The sequence below is a fragment of the Bactrocera oleae genome, chromosome X (genome assembly GCF_042242935.1).
Source record: "Bactrocera oleae isolate idBacOlea1 chromosome X, idBacOlea1, whole genome shotgun sequence".
Taxonomy (NCBI): domain Eukaryota; kingdom Metazoa; phylum Arthropoda; class Insecta; order Diptera; family Tephritidae; genus Bactrocera; species Bactrocera oleae.
This window is the reverse complement of record NC_091541.1, coordinates 31,266,348-31,287,944: the sequence shown is the minus strand read 5'-3', so window position 1 is coordinate 31,287,944 and position 21,597 is coordinate 31,266,348. Positions and strand designations below refer to the sequence as shown.

The 21,597-nt window shown below is 35.3% G+C and overlaps 2 protein-coding genes across 18 annotated transcripts in view; one reads left to right on the top strand and one right to left on the bottom strand.

Annotated features, from left to right (window-relative positions):
• Positions 1 to 21,597, bottom strand: part of Syt7 (Synaptotagmin 7) — a 103,087-nt gene that overhangs the window by 62,954 nt on the left and 18,536 nt on the right. For all 17 annotated transcript variants that reach the window (XM_070112407.1, XM_070112414.1, XM_070112413.1 and 14 more), the window contains 3 exons: positions 18,205 to 18,366; positions 1,668 to 1,752; positions 1,262 to 1,564 (listed from right to left, as the gene is read on the bottom strand). In XM_070112407.1, coding sequence (XP_069968508.1) covers positions 1,262 to 1,564; positions 1,668 to 1,752; positions 18,205 to 18,366 — 550 coding nt within the window. The remainder of the gene's footprint in view (positions 1 to 1,261; positions 1,565 to 1,667; positions 1,753 to 18,204; positions 18,367 to 21,597) is intronic.
• LOC118681674 (SCAN domain-containing protein 3) lies at positions 11,972 to 14,314 on the top strand. Its single transcript, XM_036367073.2, has 2 exons — positions 11,972 to 12,620; positions 12,710 to 14,314. Exons 1-2 carry the CDS (start codon positions 11,980 to 11,982, stop codon positions 14,010 to 14,012), a joined length of 1,944 nt encoding a protein of 647 aa, XP_036222966.2. The 5' UTR covers positions 11,972 to 11,979; the 3' UTR covers positions 14,013 to 14,314.

The window sequence follows — 21,597 nt, the reverse complement described above, 5'->3', positions numbered from 1 at the left end:
AATTACATTAACATTGAACTTGATTTGAACAAAAACGAAAATATATATAAAAAATGAGGTACAATTCAGGAACAATAACAATAATCAAAACAATCTACTAAGTAATAAATAATATTTACAAAATATTCTAAATCACTGTTACACCATAATATATTTGATAAAATTGGAAAAATTTAATAATATTTCAATACAATAAATAATAATTTAAATAATACTATGTAAATTTAATCTTTAGGAATTAAAACAACCGAAAAATATTTGAGTATGTAATAAAAACATTCTTAAAGTTATAAATTTTAAAACATAACACGGCAACACACTATAGCAGATTTGTGTCATTTGGACGTTTTAGTAGCAGAATATAAGTAGGCAACCCGTACCAAGTGGGACATTTTTATATATCCGATATCCAATACATAGCCGCCAAAGACAATATCGTTGTAGATACTTTTTCCCACATCGAAGAAATATTAACGGCAGTATCTTCAAACGAACTTTCTCAAGCACAAGCTGAAGACGAAAATCTTTAGCAACGTATACGTATAACGACGTCCTCATACCGCCCATCAGAATCCGATTTCAGCTTACCTACACCGTCATCCAAGAGACGCGTTGGACTCCAATGAACTACTAATCACCATTTTAAATTACCAATCGTTTTGATAACCGAGAAAGGGAGTACTTGTGGGCCGAGCAACTTGAATTTTGTACAACGTTATAACATGGCAACCTCAAGCCAGCAAGTAAGCTGCTACCTTTCACAAATATAAAATTTCCATACATGAACTTGATTCTGATCCTTCAGTTTGTATGGTAGCTATATGATATAGCCATCCGATCTGGAAAATTTGTTCGGATATTTTTGTAATGCTTCAGATATTAATAAATGCGAAGTTTCGTGAAGATATTATATTGTCAAATAAAAAATCTTTCCTTACAAGAACTGACTTCCAATCATGGCGACGACTCGAGTCGACGAATTTTCTGAATTCGCACTCATAACATATGTTATTTGCAAACTCGTGTACGCTTGCGTTACGCACTACACAAAAAGGGTTTAGTTAGCTCATTTTCACCAATCTAAGATATTCCTATTATATAATGTTTTTACAAACGAAAAATAAGTGATAAACTTCTAATTGGAAAGAATTTAAAAATTGAAAGGAGTGCCGAATTACGTAAAAGCGAACTGTTATAAACAAGAATTTAAATCGTGTTGCCCGAGTACGAGTTGCGGAAAGAAAAGTCTTAATGTGCTTACCCTAGATTGTAGTTTTTGTATGGGGAATCCTTCAAAATAAAATGTTTCGTTCCAACGTGGATTCAATGTGCGCCTCTTGATTTTTGTCTCCAAGCGATGTTTCTTATCGGGAAGCAATGTAACACGCACGTATGGATCTGAAGTGCCGCTTAAGTCTTTAGCTGGTAGCTCTTTTCCTTGCAACACTTTTAGTATAAGAGTTGTATTCTGGAAGTCGTATTCCAAAGAAAAGTGTATTTGACCAACATTCTCACTGGGTTCTGAGTTGTCGAAATACATGTCGGTCATAGAAATACTCTTATTCTGGTGTGATATAAATATAAATATATTTATTTGTACATAGAAATTTATATCTGTTTTTTATTAAAGTGTTAGCTATAATAAAGATGTTAAGAAAAATAGTTACTGTGCCATCCTTAACACCGCCACTCTCAGTGCCACCACTCGTATTTGAGCCGATTACAGTCTTATTTTGAGCCTGCGCTGCCGTTCTGCAAAAAAAAAACAAAACAATCTCAAATATTGAAATACAATCATATGCACACACAAGTGCAATTTAATACATTTTACTTTCATCTATCAGATTTTTAAATCTTCCACCATTTGACACACAGCCCTTGAACCATAGATACTTTCCGTGAGTTGGAAATATATGCTGCCATCAGTGCGTCATCATCAAAAATTGTATGTATGAATTCGTACAAAAGAGTGTGCGGATACCTCATTACAGTGGTATTGCTATTACCTTCAATACTACCAAATTTTGTTTTCCTTATTTTACCGGTATGAAATGAACGCTTTTTGTGAAAATCAAATAATAATTTTGAATGGGAAAGTAAAAAAAGTTTATTCAAAGTATTGACCATTGCTTTTACACATTTTGACCACTTTTCTGAAGCGTACTTCATTTCTCACATCAAAATCATTATCTCTGAACCGTTGAAACCATCTTTTGCATGTTGCTTCTGTTAGGGTATGATCATCATATGTCTCGACAAGCATTCGATACGACTCTGTAGCACTTTTCTTAAAATGGAAACAAAAAATAATGCTTTCCGCAAATCATCACTTTCCGGTACAAAATTTGATATTTGATATGCAAAAATATGATGTTGTTTGTTCAATGTCTGTAAGTTTATTGAATATGTTTTTTAGATGTCATGCCAACCAAACAGAAAAAAATTAAGGCTTATTCACAAAAAATGTTCCCTACCAACACATTTGTATCTTAACGCTCACTTTATACCGGTAAACCTGGTGTACAGTTGAGGCTAATAAAAGCGTTATAAAAAAGTATTGTGTATATTGTGAGGCCGCCAAATTTATTTTAACTTATTATTAGCTTGGGTTGTATGTATGTATGTAATGAAATATTACAGCTAAATTTTCACTGGTTTCCAGAAGTCTGATCAACTTGCAACTTTGCACACATGTCAAAGACCGATGACAATGCAATAATTTGAAAAAAGTTTCCCATTATTTTGAAAGTGGGCGTAACCCCGCCGTCTAAATGGGTTATGTATACATCTTCCAATCCGCTAAAGCTAAAATTGTTATTGCACAGAAGCACGCAACACTTTTGGTTTATCGCACGAATTAACAGCTACATAAGTATTTCACAACTCCTCGAAACTTCTATGGAAATGAATGCTGTCTCCTTTTGACGTATACAGAATTTGCTTTTGGAAAAATCGTAAACATTGACAGTCATTTCATTGTTCATATGACTGTCAGTACTGACATAATAAATGTGAGTGTTTCTTGTAGCGTGATTTATATGTTGAGTATGTGTGCGTGTTGAGATCTACACAACTGTTCCGGTGCTACATACTACTGATTCTGAACTGTTCAGTTTTTAAAAATTGTTGTTGTATGACAATAAAGCACAAAACAAATGAAAACTCTGTTCTAATTAAAAAACACAATTATTCATAATCGAGTATTATAAAGAAATGAACGATAGAAAAAGATAATAGTTGCATTTTTAATCCTGAACTTTCTTAAAACTTTCTTTCAAAAATAAGATACATTAAAACAAATTAGAAAATAGTAATCAAATAATTTATTCTAATATAATTCTTCTTTCCAATACTTGCACGTGGTCAAAAAGTAACTGGTTAGTTTAAGTTAGATAAGTAGGCTGATTTTTCGTGAGGCCACGAATAATCACACTTGAACAGCCTCTACATTGTGGTGCCCACATCTTCTAGGTATGGATTAAAAGACCGTCGCATATCTACAAAGCGCCTAGAGCCATCCACAAATTTATTGAGCCGGCTAATATCTACTCCAGCCAATTCGCCGGTGGCGAAAGTTGTCAATGGAGAAGAAAGTGTCTATATGTTCCCACGTCATCTTTCTAAAACAACTGCCGGTGTTGCCAGAAAATTTTCCTAAATACCATTAGCTTCAACTCCAAATCATTTAAAAAACCTCTAACGTTCTCTTCGAGCTGAGATAACCAATTCAAATAATTAAAAACTGGAAGAAACAAAGTACAATAATGTTAAAACTACTTTATTTTTAATCACAAGCCATTTTAGCAGTATAAATGATAAAGGCAACAAGTAAGGAAGAGCCAAGTTCGGCTGTAACCGAACATTTTACATTCTCGCAATCTTCAATTGTCAAAATCGGAGAAATACTCTTAGGTATTGGCAAAACTTATTGAGAATGTTATGAAAAATGCACTTACTCATTATTTAACGAAACCGTGAATGTTTACATTCATATACTTATATTATATAGACTTACATAGCCTTACTTAGTTTTATTACTACATTTAATAATTGGAAGTAGTTTTATGAGCGATATGAGGTTTAGACCGAGGCCAAGATAAATTTCATAAGGACACACTGATATAAGAAAGACTGAATTTTTTCAAGTTAACTGACGTATTGATCGCTAGATATGTAAAAATAGTAATGAAAAGTTAACCGGAAAATCGAAAAATTTTGTTAGGTAAAGGAAAACTAGAAGAAGTATTGTTCTGATTTTACCTAACGGAAAAAGATTCTCTGAATTCCAAGTTTGGTCTATTAAGTCTAAGCGGTTAATAAGATATGCACATTAAACCTATTAGTGGGAGGGGCAAAAGCACTACTAGCATTTTATATTGTTTCGCTTAACGGCTATTTGAGTGGCAATGATCTAATTTCGCCATCTGCCACATCAACCTCCTTAGGATGCCAAGGGACATGTGTACCATCTTCCATTGTCATATCCCAATTTGAGTTGTCATCGGGCTGTGAAAGTGTTAAGACGTCTTTGTGATTAAACGACATATTTTAGCGTAAAAAAATAACAATAATATAAGTAAACAAAAAAACACAAAGCAAAAAGAAAATACCAAAAACAAAAAAATAGCACCATGATTAGCAGCGGCAATATCGAAGTAATTATGGATTGGCAAAGAATTGAGATAACAATATCAAACAAAGGAACAATCTGCAACTCGCCAAACATTACAAAAAATAAAAAATACTGTTAGACCCAACACCTGGAACAGTCAGAAGTTCAAACCGATTTGCTGAACTTAGTATACTCGATAACCACGAGGAGACAGAGGAGGAAAAAGAGGGAACTGGAAATACGGAAAAGAAGAGAAAGAGAAATCAAGTGGGCGAAATACTACTTCAAAGCTTCCACCAATAATACTGGCTAACGTTAACGACAACAAGGGTATGCTAAATTATATTACCAAAACTCTATCCAAAGACATTTTACATATAAGTCCTTAAGAGACGGTCAAATAAGCGTTATGGTTAAGTTTGTGGTAAAATTTTTGGATAGTTATAGAAAGTTTATAACAACACTTGAAAAAGACATGATTTTGTTTTACACTTAACAGTTAAAACAACAACGTTCTTTTAGAGTTGTGATTAAGAATCTTAATTTTTCTACACCAATAGAAACAATCAAAAGGGAAATAGAAGTGTTAGGTCATTGCGTAAGGAATATTAGCAATATTAAAAGTCGTATCACTAAGCAATTTTTTATTGATCTGGAACCGAACAACAACAATGCAGAAATATATGATCTGAAATACCTAAACAATGCATTAATTAAAGTAGAGCCTCCAAGGAAAGTAAATGATATTGTCCAGTGCTTTCGATGCCAAGAATACGGACATATCAAGACATATTATACAAAAACATTTAGATGTGTTAAGTGTTCTTTGAGGAATCCACCAACAGAATGTAAGAAAGACAAAGATTTGCCTGCTCAATGTGTTAACTGTTTGCAACATCAACCTGCCAGCCACAAAGGCGGTAAAATTTATTAAGAACTAGTTGCAAAACAGAATCTTAATAGCCATTCTTATCGTCAGCAATCAAGTAAACCACCTCAAGAGCATAGATTCTCATCAAATAGAACAAAAGAGTTTAATGCTAATGGATGCCGCTCATCTTATGCGCAGGTACTACTTGAAAACAAAAATTCAAACGACGAGAACTCTTTCGAAAGAATTGAAGGTTTATTAGTTAAACAATTTGAATTAACAAAAACAATCTTCTTAACATGATTTCATGAATTTAAAGCGGTTTAAATATAATATTTTGGAAATAGTTATTGAAAATGTTATACAGGCTGCCTGTATTAATGTTAAATGCATGTCATTTGATATTACAGTCTGTGCAGTATATTTTCCACCACGATTTCGTTTCGAAGAACAAGATTACTACAATATTGTTTAAAAAACTTGGCTGTAAATTTATTGCTGGTGCCAAACACCCTTGGTGGGGATCAAGGTTGGCTAATCCTAAAGGAAGCCAATTATTTATATAAATGCATAAGTATATACCAACAATTTGTCAACACTACGGGAAAACCGACGTATTGCCCATCAGACTCCCGCAAAATACCGGATATTCTGGATTTTGGAGTATAGTTTGGAGTACCACGATATCATTTAGATATTTCGGACAACTGTGACCTATGTTCAGAGTGTTCGCCAATTATAATTATATATGGCATTGCTCTTCCAGTACTCTCAAAAAAATATAAAATAGTCACATCAAGGACAGGTATTTTATTATTTCAAGATTGAATAGACGCGAAATTAAAAACATATATATCTCTCAAAACTCATTTAGAGGTGGCTATGGCTGTGGCGTCATTTACAAACATTATTCATGATACATGAGGTGTTCTGCATCAGCCAAAAGTGCTTCAGCGGATACTTTATTTATATCAACTAATCTTAGAAACCTTATAAATAACAAGCGAAAGCTTCGGAAAAAGTGGCAAACGAGTTGATATCCAGCAGATAAAATAAGGTAAAATACAGCATTAAGTCAATTTAAAAAACAACTAAAAAAATCAACCACAGAGTTTTTAAAAAGTGTGGATCCCAACATGAAGGACTATGAATACAGCCTTTGGAGAGCTACCAAATATTTAAAACGATCTACAAAGCGAAATGTTCCCATACGTAATTATAAAGGGTTTAGAAGAAAACATGGAACTCCAGAGCAATGCCAATGGATATAATTATAAGTGAATTCGAAAATGAACTTTATTCTGCGGCTATACAAAAAAAAACTGCTTACTGCTCCATTTTTTCTCTTATTAGAATCATGTCTAAACAATTTATGCTCAAATGGAAGGAGTAACTTCCAAACTATACAGTATACTTGCAGTGTTTCGGGATATATCCTTTACACAATATTCACGGCTGATCTTCTTGTTGTCAGTGATGTTCAAGTATCTACCATGATGATGATATATATATATATAATTGAAATACTTGAAATATACAGGTTTATAATGAGAAGTCAAAACACGTCACATTTGCTCTGAGAAGAGCAGACTGTCCGGCAGTATATTTTAATAATATACAAATTCCTCATAGAGATTCCGCAAAATATCTTCGACTTGATATAAATGGAAGATTAACCTGGAAAAGTCATATTAAAGGCATGACAAAGAAACTCAATATAAAAACCAAAAAAAACTATTGGTTGTTTGGAAGAAAGTCGCAGCTTAGTTTGGAGAACACAGTTCGGGTTTACAAGGCTATTTTAAAGCCTGTATGGACGTTTGCCATCCAATTGTGGGGTACCACAAGCCAATCAAATATTGATATTTTATCTCTATATGTTTAGTTCGTTTATGAAATACAAGATTCTTCGAAATTTGTATAGCGCACATGTTGTCGCCTTTCAATGAAATAGGATCTTCGGAACTACAACCTACTTTCTTCAGCAAGCGACGAAGATGTACTGCTTCCTTTGCTGCTGTACACAATGCGATATATTCCGACTCAGTGCTACTTAAAGCGACGACATCTTGCTTCTTTGATTGCCAAGAAAATGTGCTGCCGGCTAGAAAGAATGAATAGCCGGTACATGACTTCCTGTCTAAACTATTGCTTGCCCAGTGTGCATCCGCGTAGCCTTCTACCGAGTTACCACCTTGCGATAATGAAGCTTTAAATCTAGGATTTTTGATAAGTACCGCAGAACATGCTTTGCACCAGCCTCATGTTCGGAACGAGGATCTTAATTTCTTTGCGCCATTGAACTTACTCCATGCATTATGTCAGGTCGCGTCGAAATGGCCAAATACATTACAGACCCAATTAGCGACTGATATTTTGTTACGTCCCCCTCAGAGCACTTCTTATTGTTACAGTTTATGTGAAAACCAGGATCGAGGGATGTGCTTACTGGACGACATGAGCTCACACCGTACGTATACGCTCAACAACTCCTGGATATAGTTTTTCTGACACAGAGAAATTGCACCTGTTTTACTCTCACTTTCTGTTTCGAAACCAAGAAAGAACTTCAATGTATTACCATCTTGCAAATTAAACTCTGACTATATTTGCGTTTTATATTTGTAATGTCTTCTTCACTGGGCCATTCTAATATTAAGTCAGTAACATAAACTGCTATGAAGCTGTACACTTTGCCTTGTTGTTTGACATAAAAACATGGCTCGCTTTTGCACGGATTGAAATCCAAACTCTTCAATGCTGTATCGAGTGTATTGCTCCACCCTCTACCTACTGTTTCAAGCCGTAAATAGCTTTACTTAATTTAAGGACCTTGTCCGGATTTTTACGATCTATGAAACCTTTTGGCTGTCTTGTATAAACTTCCTCTGATATATTGCTATTAAGATATGAATTTGAGATGTCTATTTTATGTAAATGCAACTCTTTCTCAACAGTAATTGCAAGTTGCATACGAATCATTTCGTATCGAATTACTGGCGAAAAAGTTTCCCAATAATTTAAACCTAACTAACAACAACCGTGCTGACGAGTGTTGCCGAGTGTTGTTTGCAACTAACGACGCATACTCAACTTGCATAGATTTCTCCCACTCAAAGGAGTATTCGCTTGCTAATGCTTCTATGACGGTACGTGGCGTTTCTATATATTCACCATACTAAAGATAAATCAACCTTTGATACTCTTTTCTGTGACGGCCAACCTTCACTGTATGAACAGATTTTGGCCTACCACGGCCACGACGCATTTCACTATTGGAGCCATGTGCTCCGTTTTCTGCTTCATTTTCAACTTCGTTTTCAATTCCATCATCTTCATCTTCAGTGCAGCTTTGAAAATCTTCAACCTGATCTTTTTTTTCATTGTTCAAACTTGTAATTATTGTTGCTATATGGTCGTCGTTTGAAGTACTGTTTTTAAATTCGGACACACCGAAACTGTCGTTGTTTTCAGTAAATTTTACATCGCGTCGTATAATTACCCGCGTCCTTTCTTTGTCATACAAACGATAAGCTTTTGCAACTTCAGAGTATTCTACAAACACATGCTCTTTGCCCTTTGCGCTGAATTTACCATGATGCATTTTCTCTAGTGAAAAAGCTCTTGCACCAAAAACTCTTTAATGCTTTACTGACGGCTTTTTATTGTACCATACTTCGTACGGTGTAGAATTTTTTAGCAACTTTTTAGACGCGCGATTACGTATGTACACAGCTGTATGCACAGATTCGCCCCTAAATTATTCTTTTAAACTAGCATGTACCAATAAGCCACTAGCCATTTCAACGATTGTGCGGTTGACTCTTTCTGCCACCCCATTTTGGCACAGCCAATTGTCTTTTAATTCCGGATTCGTCTAAAAATTCACTAATCTAGGTGTACTCCGTACCATACTGACGACGCAACATTTTAATTTTCTCTTGCGTTTTTTTGATGTCTTAAACCTTTCAAACCCACTGATTTTACGTTGATCGGACCACAAACGTCTGTGTGCACAAGTTCTAGCATTTGATTGTATTCTCTTTCGGACTTCTTATGAAAAGGTACTGCTCATATTTTTGATTTATTGCATGTATCGCAATTCATTTTAGAGTTAATGTCTGTTTTATTTAGTCCACGCACTAAATTATTGTCGACGATTTTCTTTCCAAGTCTATGTGACCATACTGATTATGCCACATCATATTGTTTAGCATAATTTTCGAATTATTCACTTGTGCGTTAAAAATAAACAAATTATTTTGCAATTCGGCTCTCAGTAGAGTTGTCCTTTTCGAGTTTTTTACTTCAACACAAAAATCTTTGAATAATGTTTATATGTCATTGATTTGCTCACTGAATAAAAGTTCATTTTGAGTGAAGGTACAAATAAAACATCACGCAATTCTAATACACATTCTTTTTTACTTATTCGCGACATACCAACACCTTGCGAGTAAATGAAATTGTCTGCTGCTAACATTACTTTTTTCTTGTTTTTCGACAGACGAACATTTTTTATCGCAGCACTTATGAGTGGTCGCTCCGCTATCGACGCACCAAGCCCATTTATCCTTTTCAACTCCCACTGTCGTTGCATACACAGCATACGAAAGCTCATTGTCTTCTTCCTACTGCTTAACACCTTTATTGGTTTGCTGTTATCTTTTTTTCGTACACTGCGCTATCCTAAGTCCTTGCAAGTGATTTGTTGCTACTATGCGCTGAATCTTTAAGACGAGCATAGAACGCTTGCGCCGACGGCTTTTGATTTATCTGTTGTTCCATTCTATCACCTTCTTCTAAGAGCTTGACTTTTAGTACATTAAACGTCGGTAATTGGTCACGTGTTTCGATAGCTATCACGAAGTATTCATACTCTGTAGGCAAACTAGACAGAAGTATAATAACTTTTAGCTCCTCGTTCATTTCTACCTAAGTTTGACTAATTTATCTACCACCTCGACAAACGAAGTTAGATAAAACGACATGCTATGATTTGCAGACAAACTGCACCCAAGCAACTTTTTGAATAATGAAACCTTTTGTAACGGTTCTTTTTCTTTAACGAACGACGGGCTATTTATTTCTTTATAATGCACGACAGGCTTTTACTTCAATGGTTTAGTCAAGAGTGACTCAAATTTATATTTAACTTTGCATGTAAATACATATAATATATGTACTTATATTCTATTCATATGCTATAGTTGTCTTATTCATATTATCTATATTTCGGAGAAAGCCCTTCTAGGAAATGTTTTACTTGTACTTATACTTTATGATTTCAACAATAAGGGTTTACCATGATGGTATAAAAATAAATTTGGACAAGTGATCACCGCGGCTGGCTTGAAAAAATTCCAGACGAGATGACCAATTTTTCCCATTGACTGTAACATTATGGGCGGAAAAATTTTTGAAGAAATATAGACTAATGGCTTTCTCTGCCCATAAAGCACACCAAACAGTGAATTTTGCTGGATATAAATGGCTTGTTGATTATCATCACTTCAAATGCAACAATTTTCTTTATAAACGTACCCATTCAACCAAAAGTGAGCTTCATCGCTGAACAAAATTTTCTTATGAAAAGCGATGGTGGCCATCTGGTTTTTGGCCTTTTCATCGAACGTACGACGCGATTGATGGTCGTTCGGTTTTCATTCTTGACAGTTGGATTTTATAAGCGCACATACCAAGATTCTTTTTCAAAATCTTCCATTAAGTAGATGGGCACAGCTCCAATTATTGCACGCTGTGGTGGATGGACTCATTCGGGTCTTCTTCGATACTTTTCTCTACAGCAGCAATATCGTCTTCGGAGCGCACTGTGCGGCGTTTCTGGACTCATAAAAACATTTCTTTAAAAGCTATACGCAGATAAAGTTATGCATCAAATGTACTGTATACTTGTACATACAGTACACCATGCCGAATGAGTAACCCAGAATGTATAAATCACGTGTTTCAATCAGTGTTCTCAACCGTACGATAATTATCGTACATATGCAATAATTTCATGCCTACGTACGATGTACGATATGATATCATTATCGTACGCAGATTGTACGACAATTTCATGCCTACGTTTTTTTTATAGGAAAAAAGAGGAGAAGGCACGAGCTCTTGGCTCTTACTGCTAGCAAATATTTTTTCCGTCTTTTTGCTCACAACGCCATCTACTGGTTCGTTCAACGAACAAATAATATCGATATTGTGGTTTGATTTCGATTATGTTCAGACTTCACAGACTTTGCATATTTAGTGTTCGAATGTTCGCTGTTATTCTTGTTATTGTATGGAGCTAACGTGCTCGCGTTCAAGATTTAAAAAAGTAATTGAAAAAAACTGTAACTGGAAGCTCAACACGATTAAAATTGAATTAAATGATTGTGTTTTTATATTAATGAGTAAGTATGTCAATCGAAAACAATTTTATGGCTATAAACTATATATAAACTATCATTTACACTCTGTAGCTGTAAAGTGAAAAATGAGTTCTTTACGTGAAGATTCCGAAGAAATAAATAATACTAAACCAACTGATGTTGATTTGGACATTACACCTCCAAGAAAAATTGCAAAAATTAGCAATAAACATCGCCCTCAAAAATTTAGAGACGCCTGGCTTCAACATGAAGATGATAAGCAATGGCTTAGTAAGATGCCTGACGATCCGTATAAAGCTAAGTGTCACAAGCGCAATATTATAATAAAAGCAGAGTTGACTGTCATTAAAAACCACATGTTCTCCAAAGTTCACGCAAGTCGTAGTAAGTTGTTAGAAGCTCAGCCGGCCATTTCCAAATTTGTAAAAAAAAGTGATGAAGTCTGCACAAAAACTAAATCAGTTCAAGCTCTCGAAGTAAAGTTGTGTGGTTTTGTGGCTGAACATAATATCTCATTGGCAACATTGACTCACCTGACAACACTTTTAAAAAGCGCTGTGCCTGATTCCGATATCATCAAACATATGCAATTAAAAGCAACGAAAGGAACAGCAATAATAAAAAATGTAATCGCCAAAGCTGAAAAAGAACAACTACAAAATAAATTACAGACCAGTCTGTTTAGTGTTTTAATAGATGAATCTACTGATTTTGGGAGCATTCAAATGATGTTCGTCATTGTAAGGTAGAGAATATGTCAGTTTTTATTGATTGAAGTCTATTGTATTTCTATATTTTATACATTCCATAAATATTGTATTTTTCATAAAACAGATTTTTCGATGCTGAAGAAGGAGAAGTGGTGAGCAAATTTTGGGATCTTTGTCAAGTTTTTGAACCTAGTTCAGATGTTGAGAGTGCTACGGCGAGGCATTTATTTGAACTACTAACAAAATCCTTCGAAGAATATGAGATTGCATTTAAGAACATCATTGGATTCGCGTCTGATGGAGCCAGTACAATGATGGGAAAAAGTAATTCTGTAGCTTCAAGGTTCATTGAAAAGTGCCCTGGCATTTACATATTCAAGTGTCTATGCCATTCTTTACATCTTTGTGCCAGTAATGCATGCAAGAAACTACCTAGGAGCTGCGAAGATTTAGCGCGAAATATTTACGGAGAATTTAGCGCGAAACGACAACATTTGTTTCAAAAGTTCCAAACATTCTTCGAGATCGATGTCCACAAAATTCTTCGCCCAGCACAAACGCGTTGGTTATCTCTGAAAGCGGTTGTTTCAAGAATAATTGAACAGTGGCCTGCCTTAGAATTATATTTTAGAGAACAAATGTTAACAAGTAGATTAAAATCTATTGAAAAGATTACCCAAGCTCTCAACAATCCATTAATTAAATTTCTCTATCTCTTTTTGGATTTCATTTACAAATTTACCGAGTTAAATGAACTTTTCCAATCATCATCGGTAGTTGTTACGAGTCTTTACGAGAAAATGTGCCGAAGCTATCAAGAATTGTTGGAAACATACATGTCAAGGGATTATATTGATCGAACTGATTTAAGTGAACTAGATCCATGCAATAAGACACATTATTTACCTTCAGAGCATATGTACTTCGGTGTTGAAGTCAGAAAAATTTTGGATCAGAATGAAATTCGGAATAACAAACAATTAAAATCAGATTTTACAATAATATGTGTTGAATTATTAGTAGAAGGTTGTAGCGAAATAAAGAAACGCTTCAACTTTTCGAATCCTATTTTGAAATTGATCACTAATCTTAATCCCCAAAAAGCGATGTTGAAAAAGACAAGAGATTTAATACCAAGTTTGCTGCCGTTAATGGAGGCTTTGCCTCGAATTGCATCAAGCAATCAGCATCAAATAATCGACGATGAGTGGCGTCAATTGCCATATTTTGAACTCCCGGGAAATATCAAAATTGCAGATCCAATTGATAGTTTTTGGGCAAAATTAATGGACTGCGGAGAAGGTGATCAGGGAATGTCATTTAAAAATGTTTCCAAATTTGTGTTAAATGTAATTTCGCTTCCACATTCGAATGCTGACAGTGAGCGCATATTTAGCCACATTAATTTAATTAAAACTAAAACTTGAAATAATATGATGGTTTCAACTGTTAATGGTATTCTTTTAGCCAAACAAAGAGTAAAAAGTAAAGTTAATTGCACAACATATGAACCATCGCAAAGCGAGTATGATCGTCTGAACAAATCCTTAATGTATAAAAGAAAAACTACATCAGAATCTACGAATAAAAAACTTTGTGACTTGTATGATGACTCGGATCTGGAAGAGTTTAATAGTATTTTAATGCCAAATGAGGAATTTTAAGTATTAATAGAAATGATATGAAACAAATATAACTGATAGTTTTAAGATTCTAAGATTGAATTGAATTGAAGATTATATGTAAAATGTTGCATAGTATATATTGAGATAAAATAAAATATTTCTTAGTTATATTTGTCACTCTTTTTAAAAGTACGATAATTTCGCTTCATGTACGATAATTCTACGCTACTGGTACGATAATCGCCTCACTTCAAGATGTGAACACTGGTGTTAATGCTCAGTACATTTGATGTATACAGTACACCATATCGTATGAGTAACCCATAATGAATAAAATTCTTGTATGAATGTACAATACAGTGTATGACTTCAAATGCGAATAACATTTAGATATGGAAAGAATTAAACAGATCTTTTTGTAGAGCGGAAAATTTTATATTTGATAATCAGTTTTTCAAAGTTTTAGTTTACTTGCTTAATGCAAAATATTCAAAAATTTCATGTTATATACATGGGAAAGTAAATATAATAACACGCGGTTTAAATTGAAAATAAAGAGTTTGTTTACGTTGGATTCCTTTTTATAGGGCAAAAACTGACCGTGTGCAAAATTTGGGAAGTAACGGACACCCTAATATGCATACGTAAAAATAAAATATTATCATTTCTTAATTTTCGTATGTATTATTGTGAGAAAAGCGTCTGATGGTTTGTATCATATTTTTCGTATATCGAGCACAGCAGCACGACCATCTTTATATGTATTTTTAACGATTAAACGCAACAACGACATGAAACACTTACACATTCATATATGTAAGCTAAGTTGTCGTTGGTAATACAATTGTACCAAAACTGGCACATTGATTTCTGTTGGGGGCGTTAACAATTTTACGCACTCTACTTATGGTCAGTCTTCAGGTGCATCGCAAAACTTGGCCTGCTTAATAACAATTTAATTTTGTATTAACCAAAAGTTTAATATCCTCAAATCTATATTTATATCTCACTTATCCTGCTTGTTCACACTGTTGTCATTGTTATTATAAAAGTAATAATTATTAGTGCTGTTTGTCAACTCAACAGCAATTGTACGTATCAAAATTCTCCTAAAAGCGTTCCCGCACATAGTTCTTAGGCAGATAAAATGACAAACAAAACAAGTAAAGAAGGACTTAGTTCGAGTGGAACCGAACATTTCATACAAGCATTTGATCCCGATCGTTTAGTTTGTATGACAGCTATATGCTAAAGTGCCCCGTTTTGAACATATTCTTAGGAGATTGCATTATTGTCTTAGACAATAACCCATGCCAGATTTTGTGAAGATATCTCCTCAATTGAAAAAGTTTTCCATACAAACATTTGATTCTGATCGTTCAGTTTGTATGGCAGCTACATGCTATAGTGGTCCGATATCGACAGTTCCAATAAATGAGCAGCTTTTTGGGGAGAAAAGGATGTGAAAAAATTTCAGATCGATATCTCAAAAACTGTGGAACTAGTTCAGCTATATAGAGACGGACATGGCTAAAACGACTCAGCTCGTCTTGTTGATAATTTATATGTATATTTTATAGGATCTCCGACGATTCCTGCTGGGTTCTACAAACTTCGTGACAAACCTAATAACCCTGTTCAGGGTATAAAAATGTTGCGAAAGATTTAAAGATGCATTATTCGACGGAAGCGTAAAAGGACTACAATCATATTTGGTATATTATTAATTTATACTATATGTGATACGCACACATATGTAGTTTCATTACTATATTTTGTCTCGTGTCCAAGATGCTTGTTATTAAAATAATTTAATTAACTCAAGTAAAATACATATAAGTGATACAAATTCTATCAAATAGGCTAAATTAAATGTCGTTTACATATGAGAAAACGTTCGTATTCAGCACTCAACCACATTAGTTTTAAGAAAACTTGATCATTTAATTTCAGTAAAATATCACTCATTTTGACAAACTTAAACATTTAAAAGTCAGGTCGAAGTCATCTAATCGAGTAAAGTTCAATTATAATTTGAGATGTTATCCTCGATGCATTTCACAGAACAATACAATATTTAAACGTCAACGATGTTTACGGTGGTGCTGTCTTACCACTGTCTGGTGATTGTCTACAGCCTAGTCATCCTTCGCTTTTCTTAAGCCAATGAGATTAAGGAATGTTTAAGCAATCACTCTTTTGGTAAAGTGTTGAAACACTTCAATGGACCATAAATATGGGCGCACAATAACAAATTGATTCAACAGCACAAATATATTCAGAGCAATTGCTAGATATTGGAAATAGAAGAATAGAATTGCAGCCAAGTATATACATTATACTGCCAGACAATTTCTGCACTCTTTTTCCCAAGAAAAATTGATTAATTGAGATTTTATTCCTGAAAGTAAAAATTAATTGTTTGGCCAAAACTGTAGAAGCTGATGAAATTATTTTCCAGTTACAACAGTTGTTGCTAGGCTATCAGACGTATTTTAAATCATTTGTTACTGTTATTGATGAAAATGAAAACACTAATTATTCAGATATACTTGGAGAAATTGTCCTCTTGCCAATTAATAAATTAAAAAATTTAACATCTTCTATTTTGTGCTTATTTGGGTTTAATAACAAATCTAAGAAAATTTGTATCAATAATTTTTAAATTTGGAAGTGATATTCACATTTAACCCCTTGGATTATTACACCAGAAATACATTTTCGTTTTTATTCATAAATATAATTTTACTGTGTTGAATAGTTTATAATTAATACATACCTTAGCCACAGCAATGCGTGAACGGGGTCCTCTAGTATAACACATAAAAAACCACCATATGTTTGAAAATCTATGTATAAGGTACATGGGGGCTAGGGCAAATATTTACCCGATTAGATCTTTTTTAGGCACAAAGATACACTGTTATTAAAAAAAGCTTTTAATGTCGTATAAAGTCACACGAAAGTTCGAAAATCTTTAGGTTTATTAGGCATATGGGAGCTAAAGGAAGTAGTTGCCCGATTCAACCCATTTGTGACATACGGACATACTATTAACAATAAAGTATTCGCTCTGAATTTCAATTATATGGCATATCTCACACATTGACCGATATTTTCGGTAAAAACTCAACTATAAGCACTGGGTTTCACGTTTTCGGATCTGGGGGCTTGAACAGTTATAGCCCAATTTTGTCAATTTTTAGTCATAAAATTTAATGTCTCTGGCATGTTTATTTAGTGATTTATTGCATTTTTAGTAATTTTCAACACAACTGTTATATGGTGAATGGGCGGCGTTATTTTCTAATTATGTCTTATGTTTTATACTGTCGTAGAAGGTGGCGAAAAGATTTGTCCTGTGCAAATTTGGTTGAAATAACTTTAGTAATTTGCTAAATATGTACATTAAACTTAATGGAAGGCGGGACCACGCACTTTTTCAAGATTTTGAAACCACAGGTGCCCTCCCTAGTAAGATTCGTTGTATCAAATTGCAGCTTTGTATTTTGCGGATTAGTTATGGCACTTTATATGTTTTTGGCCTTTTGTGAACGTGGCAGTGGTCCCATACCGCCTATCTATAATACCGACATTCGTATAGTGCCAAGTTCCATCAAGATAAGAGTACAAGTATATTAATTTTTACTCAAGTTAAAGCTTGCACAGATAGACGGACCGACAGACAGTCAGACAGTAGTTTAAGAAGTTACAAACAACCGTTAGGTAAAAAAAACTAATATGTTCTCCAGCAACATGTTGCGAAAATGTAAAAATAAACCATTTCAAATAACAGGTATTTTGCTCAGGTGCGCGTTGACTGTTAATTTTCAAACCGTTTTATTATAGTAGTGTTTGTGAAAGGTGTGCATCTCTACTCTAATTTGTAAAACGAAATCAAACTACGCTTAAGAAAATACGTACAGATTTACGCTTGTGTTAGGACAACGAACAATATATGTACATATACATATACTCGTATAGGTATACTTACCCAATCAAGGGTGTTTTTAAGTTGAGAAATCCGTTCAATTTTTTATTGATATTATTTTGCAATGGTGTTGTTAATGATTGTGCAGTGGTCTGTTGCTGTAGCTGCACTTTCGCAGGTGGAATAGATGTATCCTGCATCTCTTGAGTAGAGGATTGCGGTAGTCTAAAATATAATAAAGAAAATGTTTGTTTTAGCAGTAATTTTTGCAGAAAACAAGTTCATATAGGGTGCTAAGGTTCAACAGGTGTGCTAAGGATTATATATCCGGTTTTATGGAGTTAACGATTATGTGAGGCAAAAGTTAATGTTTATGGCTCATACAACTGCCTCAATGTCGCTCATTAGACCAACATAACGACACACTTGCTCTAACATCACACCTATCGCTTTCAGATGTAGCAGCATATCACTCTCACGAACGAATACCATCACAAGCGATGGATGAAAGTAATGTGGCAACATAACCTACTCTATTACTCCTTAATTTGCAATGAAATTATTTTGAATTGTCATTCATTTTTCACATTTCGTATTGTATTAAATTTTGTTAATTAAAAAACTCTTCTCTTTATCAGGCATTTCGGCAGATAGCACGTATCATTATTACAACTGACTACGTACATACTTTTCCATTTTTAATGTGATAAAAGAACAAAAAATCTGCCTTTCGCAATTTCCATTATTGCGCTTAGCAAAATTCACCAATTCATTATAATTAGCAGTAAAATTCTAAAAATAACAATTAAAAACGATAAATAAACATGACCTGTGCAACTCTTACTCTTACGTTTTGAGAAATGTTACCCTTTCTTCTGGTTCGAATTATGATTCAATTATATAACGTTGACAAAGAAGTTGTAACTCATAATGTCAAAACCAGCCGTTTTATTAAGTTTTTATAACTCAAAAATAAATGTTTTAAAGATTCTACCAATGAAAAGGTGTTTTTGTGTGATAACTAAATACGAATGTATATATGTAAATCACACATAATCTTCATAATGTAAACAAGAAATTCAAGAGAAAAAAGAATTTGAAATTATAGATTAAAAATATTTTTCTTAAGAGGAAGCACGTTTCGAAAGTACACAACCTGTACATACATAGTTGCGTCATGGTTAGTGTTCAAATATCTTTGAACATGCTAATCATTGATAATGCTGAGGCAGTACAAAACGTACATACATACTTAAACAAACACATAAAATTATATGCATTTACATGCAATACGGATGCATACATAAATAAATGTCCGCATCGGTTGACTCAGCACCGTTACGGGGACATTGCGCCGTCCGACGGCCAATAGTGTAACCTTTTCCTGTCTTTTGGTGGGAGATGTGGGTATTGCCCCTGCGATACCACTTTAATCGACCGCTTGGGTGATCGCTGCTGCTGAGGGGGCCTGCGCGCGATTCGCATCCTTCAGTGAGTTCAGACGCATGCACCCAGAGAACAGCTGCTCCGGATGGAGTGGTTTGTCTTATCGAATTTGGGCGCTCTAGCTGGGCTCTAAGCTACCGGGGGGGTCTGCAGGTCGCGGATAGCCGAACGGCCTGTAGTAGCAGGTCAGTTGCGAAATAAGTTAAAACGAATAAGCAATCAACGAAGATGAGCGGCAGGAGTGGAGGATGCGGTATAAAAGCTAGCAAATCCGTTGAAGCTCTTGTGACTGTGGCGAATAGATACCGCCTTATAGAAATATGTGTTCTCCCCCAATAAAAATCCAGGCGCGTCGGAACCATAATGTTCACCATGTCAGGTCCGGATGTCATCAAAAACTGACCGGTACACAGCGTCTCTCAAAGTGTCGACAGCGACTTCTCTGCTGACGGGATGGAGACAGTGATGTGAGCATACTCTGTCGATGTGTATCAGGAACCAGCTTCTTGGGGCCCTGGTCAAGGAGTGTGCATTGGACGCAGGGGTAGTAGTCTGTGTTGCCCCGGGCGAGCGCCGGCCCGTCCTTGTTTTTCGGTCCTGGAAAAGCGAAGGACAGGCCTCAAGGAACGGGGGTAGGAGCAGTGTCCCCGAGGGTACACCCGTTCCTATCAATTTCGGCCCGCCACCCTGCACACGATGCGCTCGTAAACATAAATACATGGATAGTAACGAGTAAAATAAAACCAACAACAACAACAGTGGCAACATTTTTGGCATCATAGGAAGCAGTGGAAGAAACGCAAGATCCCATTAAACGGGCACCAAAGCTGGGTAAGTGTCCGATCAAAAACCTTGGTGTTGACAAGCCTCTGAGAGCGAGGTCGTCACCACCAGCGTTGCAAATAAGGAAGCAATACGAAGTATTCTCGTGTGTTGGGAAACAAAGCGCAGATCAAAGCCCTAACTCACGAAGTAATGGTGGAAATACGTGATCTCGACGAAATAACTACAAAGCAGGATATTGCCGAGGCCATACGCACTCAAATAAAGGAGCGGAACCATATTGATATAAATTCGATTAGAAGCATCAGGACTGCATACTTGGGAACACAAACGGCTGTGGTAAGCCTGCGGCCAGGACACTGTTAGATGCACGTAAAATCAAAGTAGGTTGGGTAGTGTGTACAGTTAGAGCGAAGCAAAATCTCAGGAGGTGTCTCAAATACGGACATCTGCCAAAGCATACAACAATCCCGACGATAGGAGCAAGTGCTGTGTCAAATGTGGAGAAACTGGACACTTAGCGAAGTCCTGCGATAAAAATCCTTCATGCAGCGCACGTAAGAAAAAGGGCAGGGAAAACACCGATAACCAAATAGGTGGCAAAAAATGTCCCCTGTATCAAGAAGCATACAAAAGCACTAAAATGAGAGTCATGCAACTCAACCTAAACCACTGCGAGGCTGCGCAAGAGCTTCTTAAGCAAACGGTATATGAGAAGAAAGTAGATGTAGCTTTACTGAGTGAACAATATAAAAACATAAGCGACGCTACATGGATCTCTGACAGCACGAACAAAGCATATAGGCATTTGGAGAGAAAAATTTTCAAGACAAGACGCTATTAGGTAAATCGTTTTACACTCGAGTGAAAATCGGTGGGATCAACTTCTACAGTTGTTATATACCGCCAAGCATACCGCAGAGTGATTTTAAAAAAATTCTGGAAGAACTGGTCAGAGAAGTTTTGTCTACTACTAGGAACGTGGTCGCAGGTGATTTCAATGCATGGGCCATAGAGTGGGGTAGCAATGGTTCAAATAAACGTGGAGATGCCCTGATAAAGGCGTTTTCGCTATTAGAGACGGTGTGGTGTTCGGCAACCAAAATATCTTCGAGAAGAACGGTCGTGGTTCCTTAATAGATATAACCTTCGCCAGTAGCTCGCTGGCGCGGACAACAAATTGGCAGGCATACGGCGTATATACAACTACGCGAGTGCTTTTAAAGG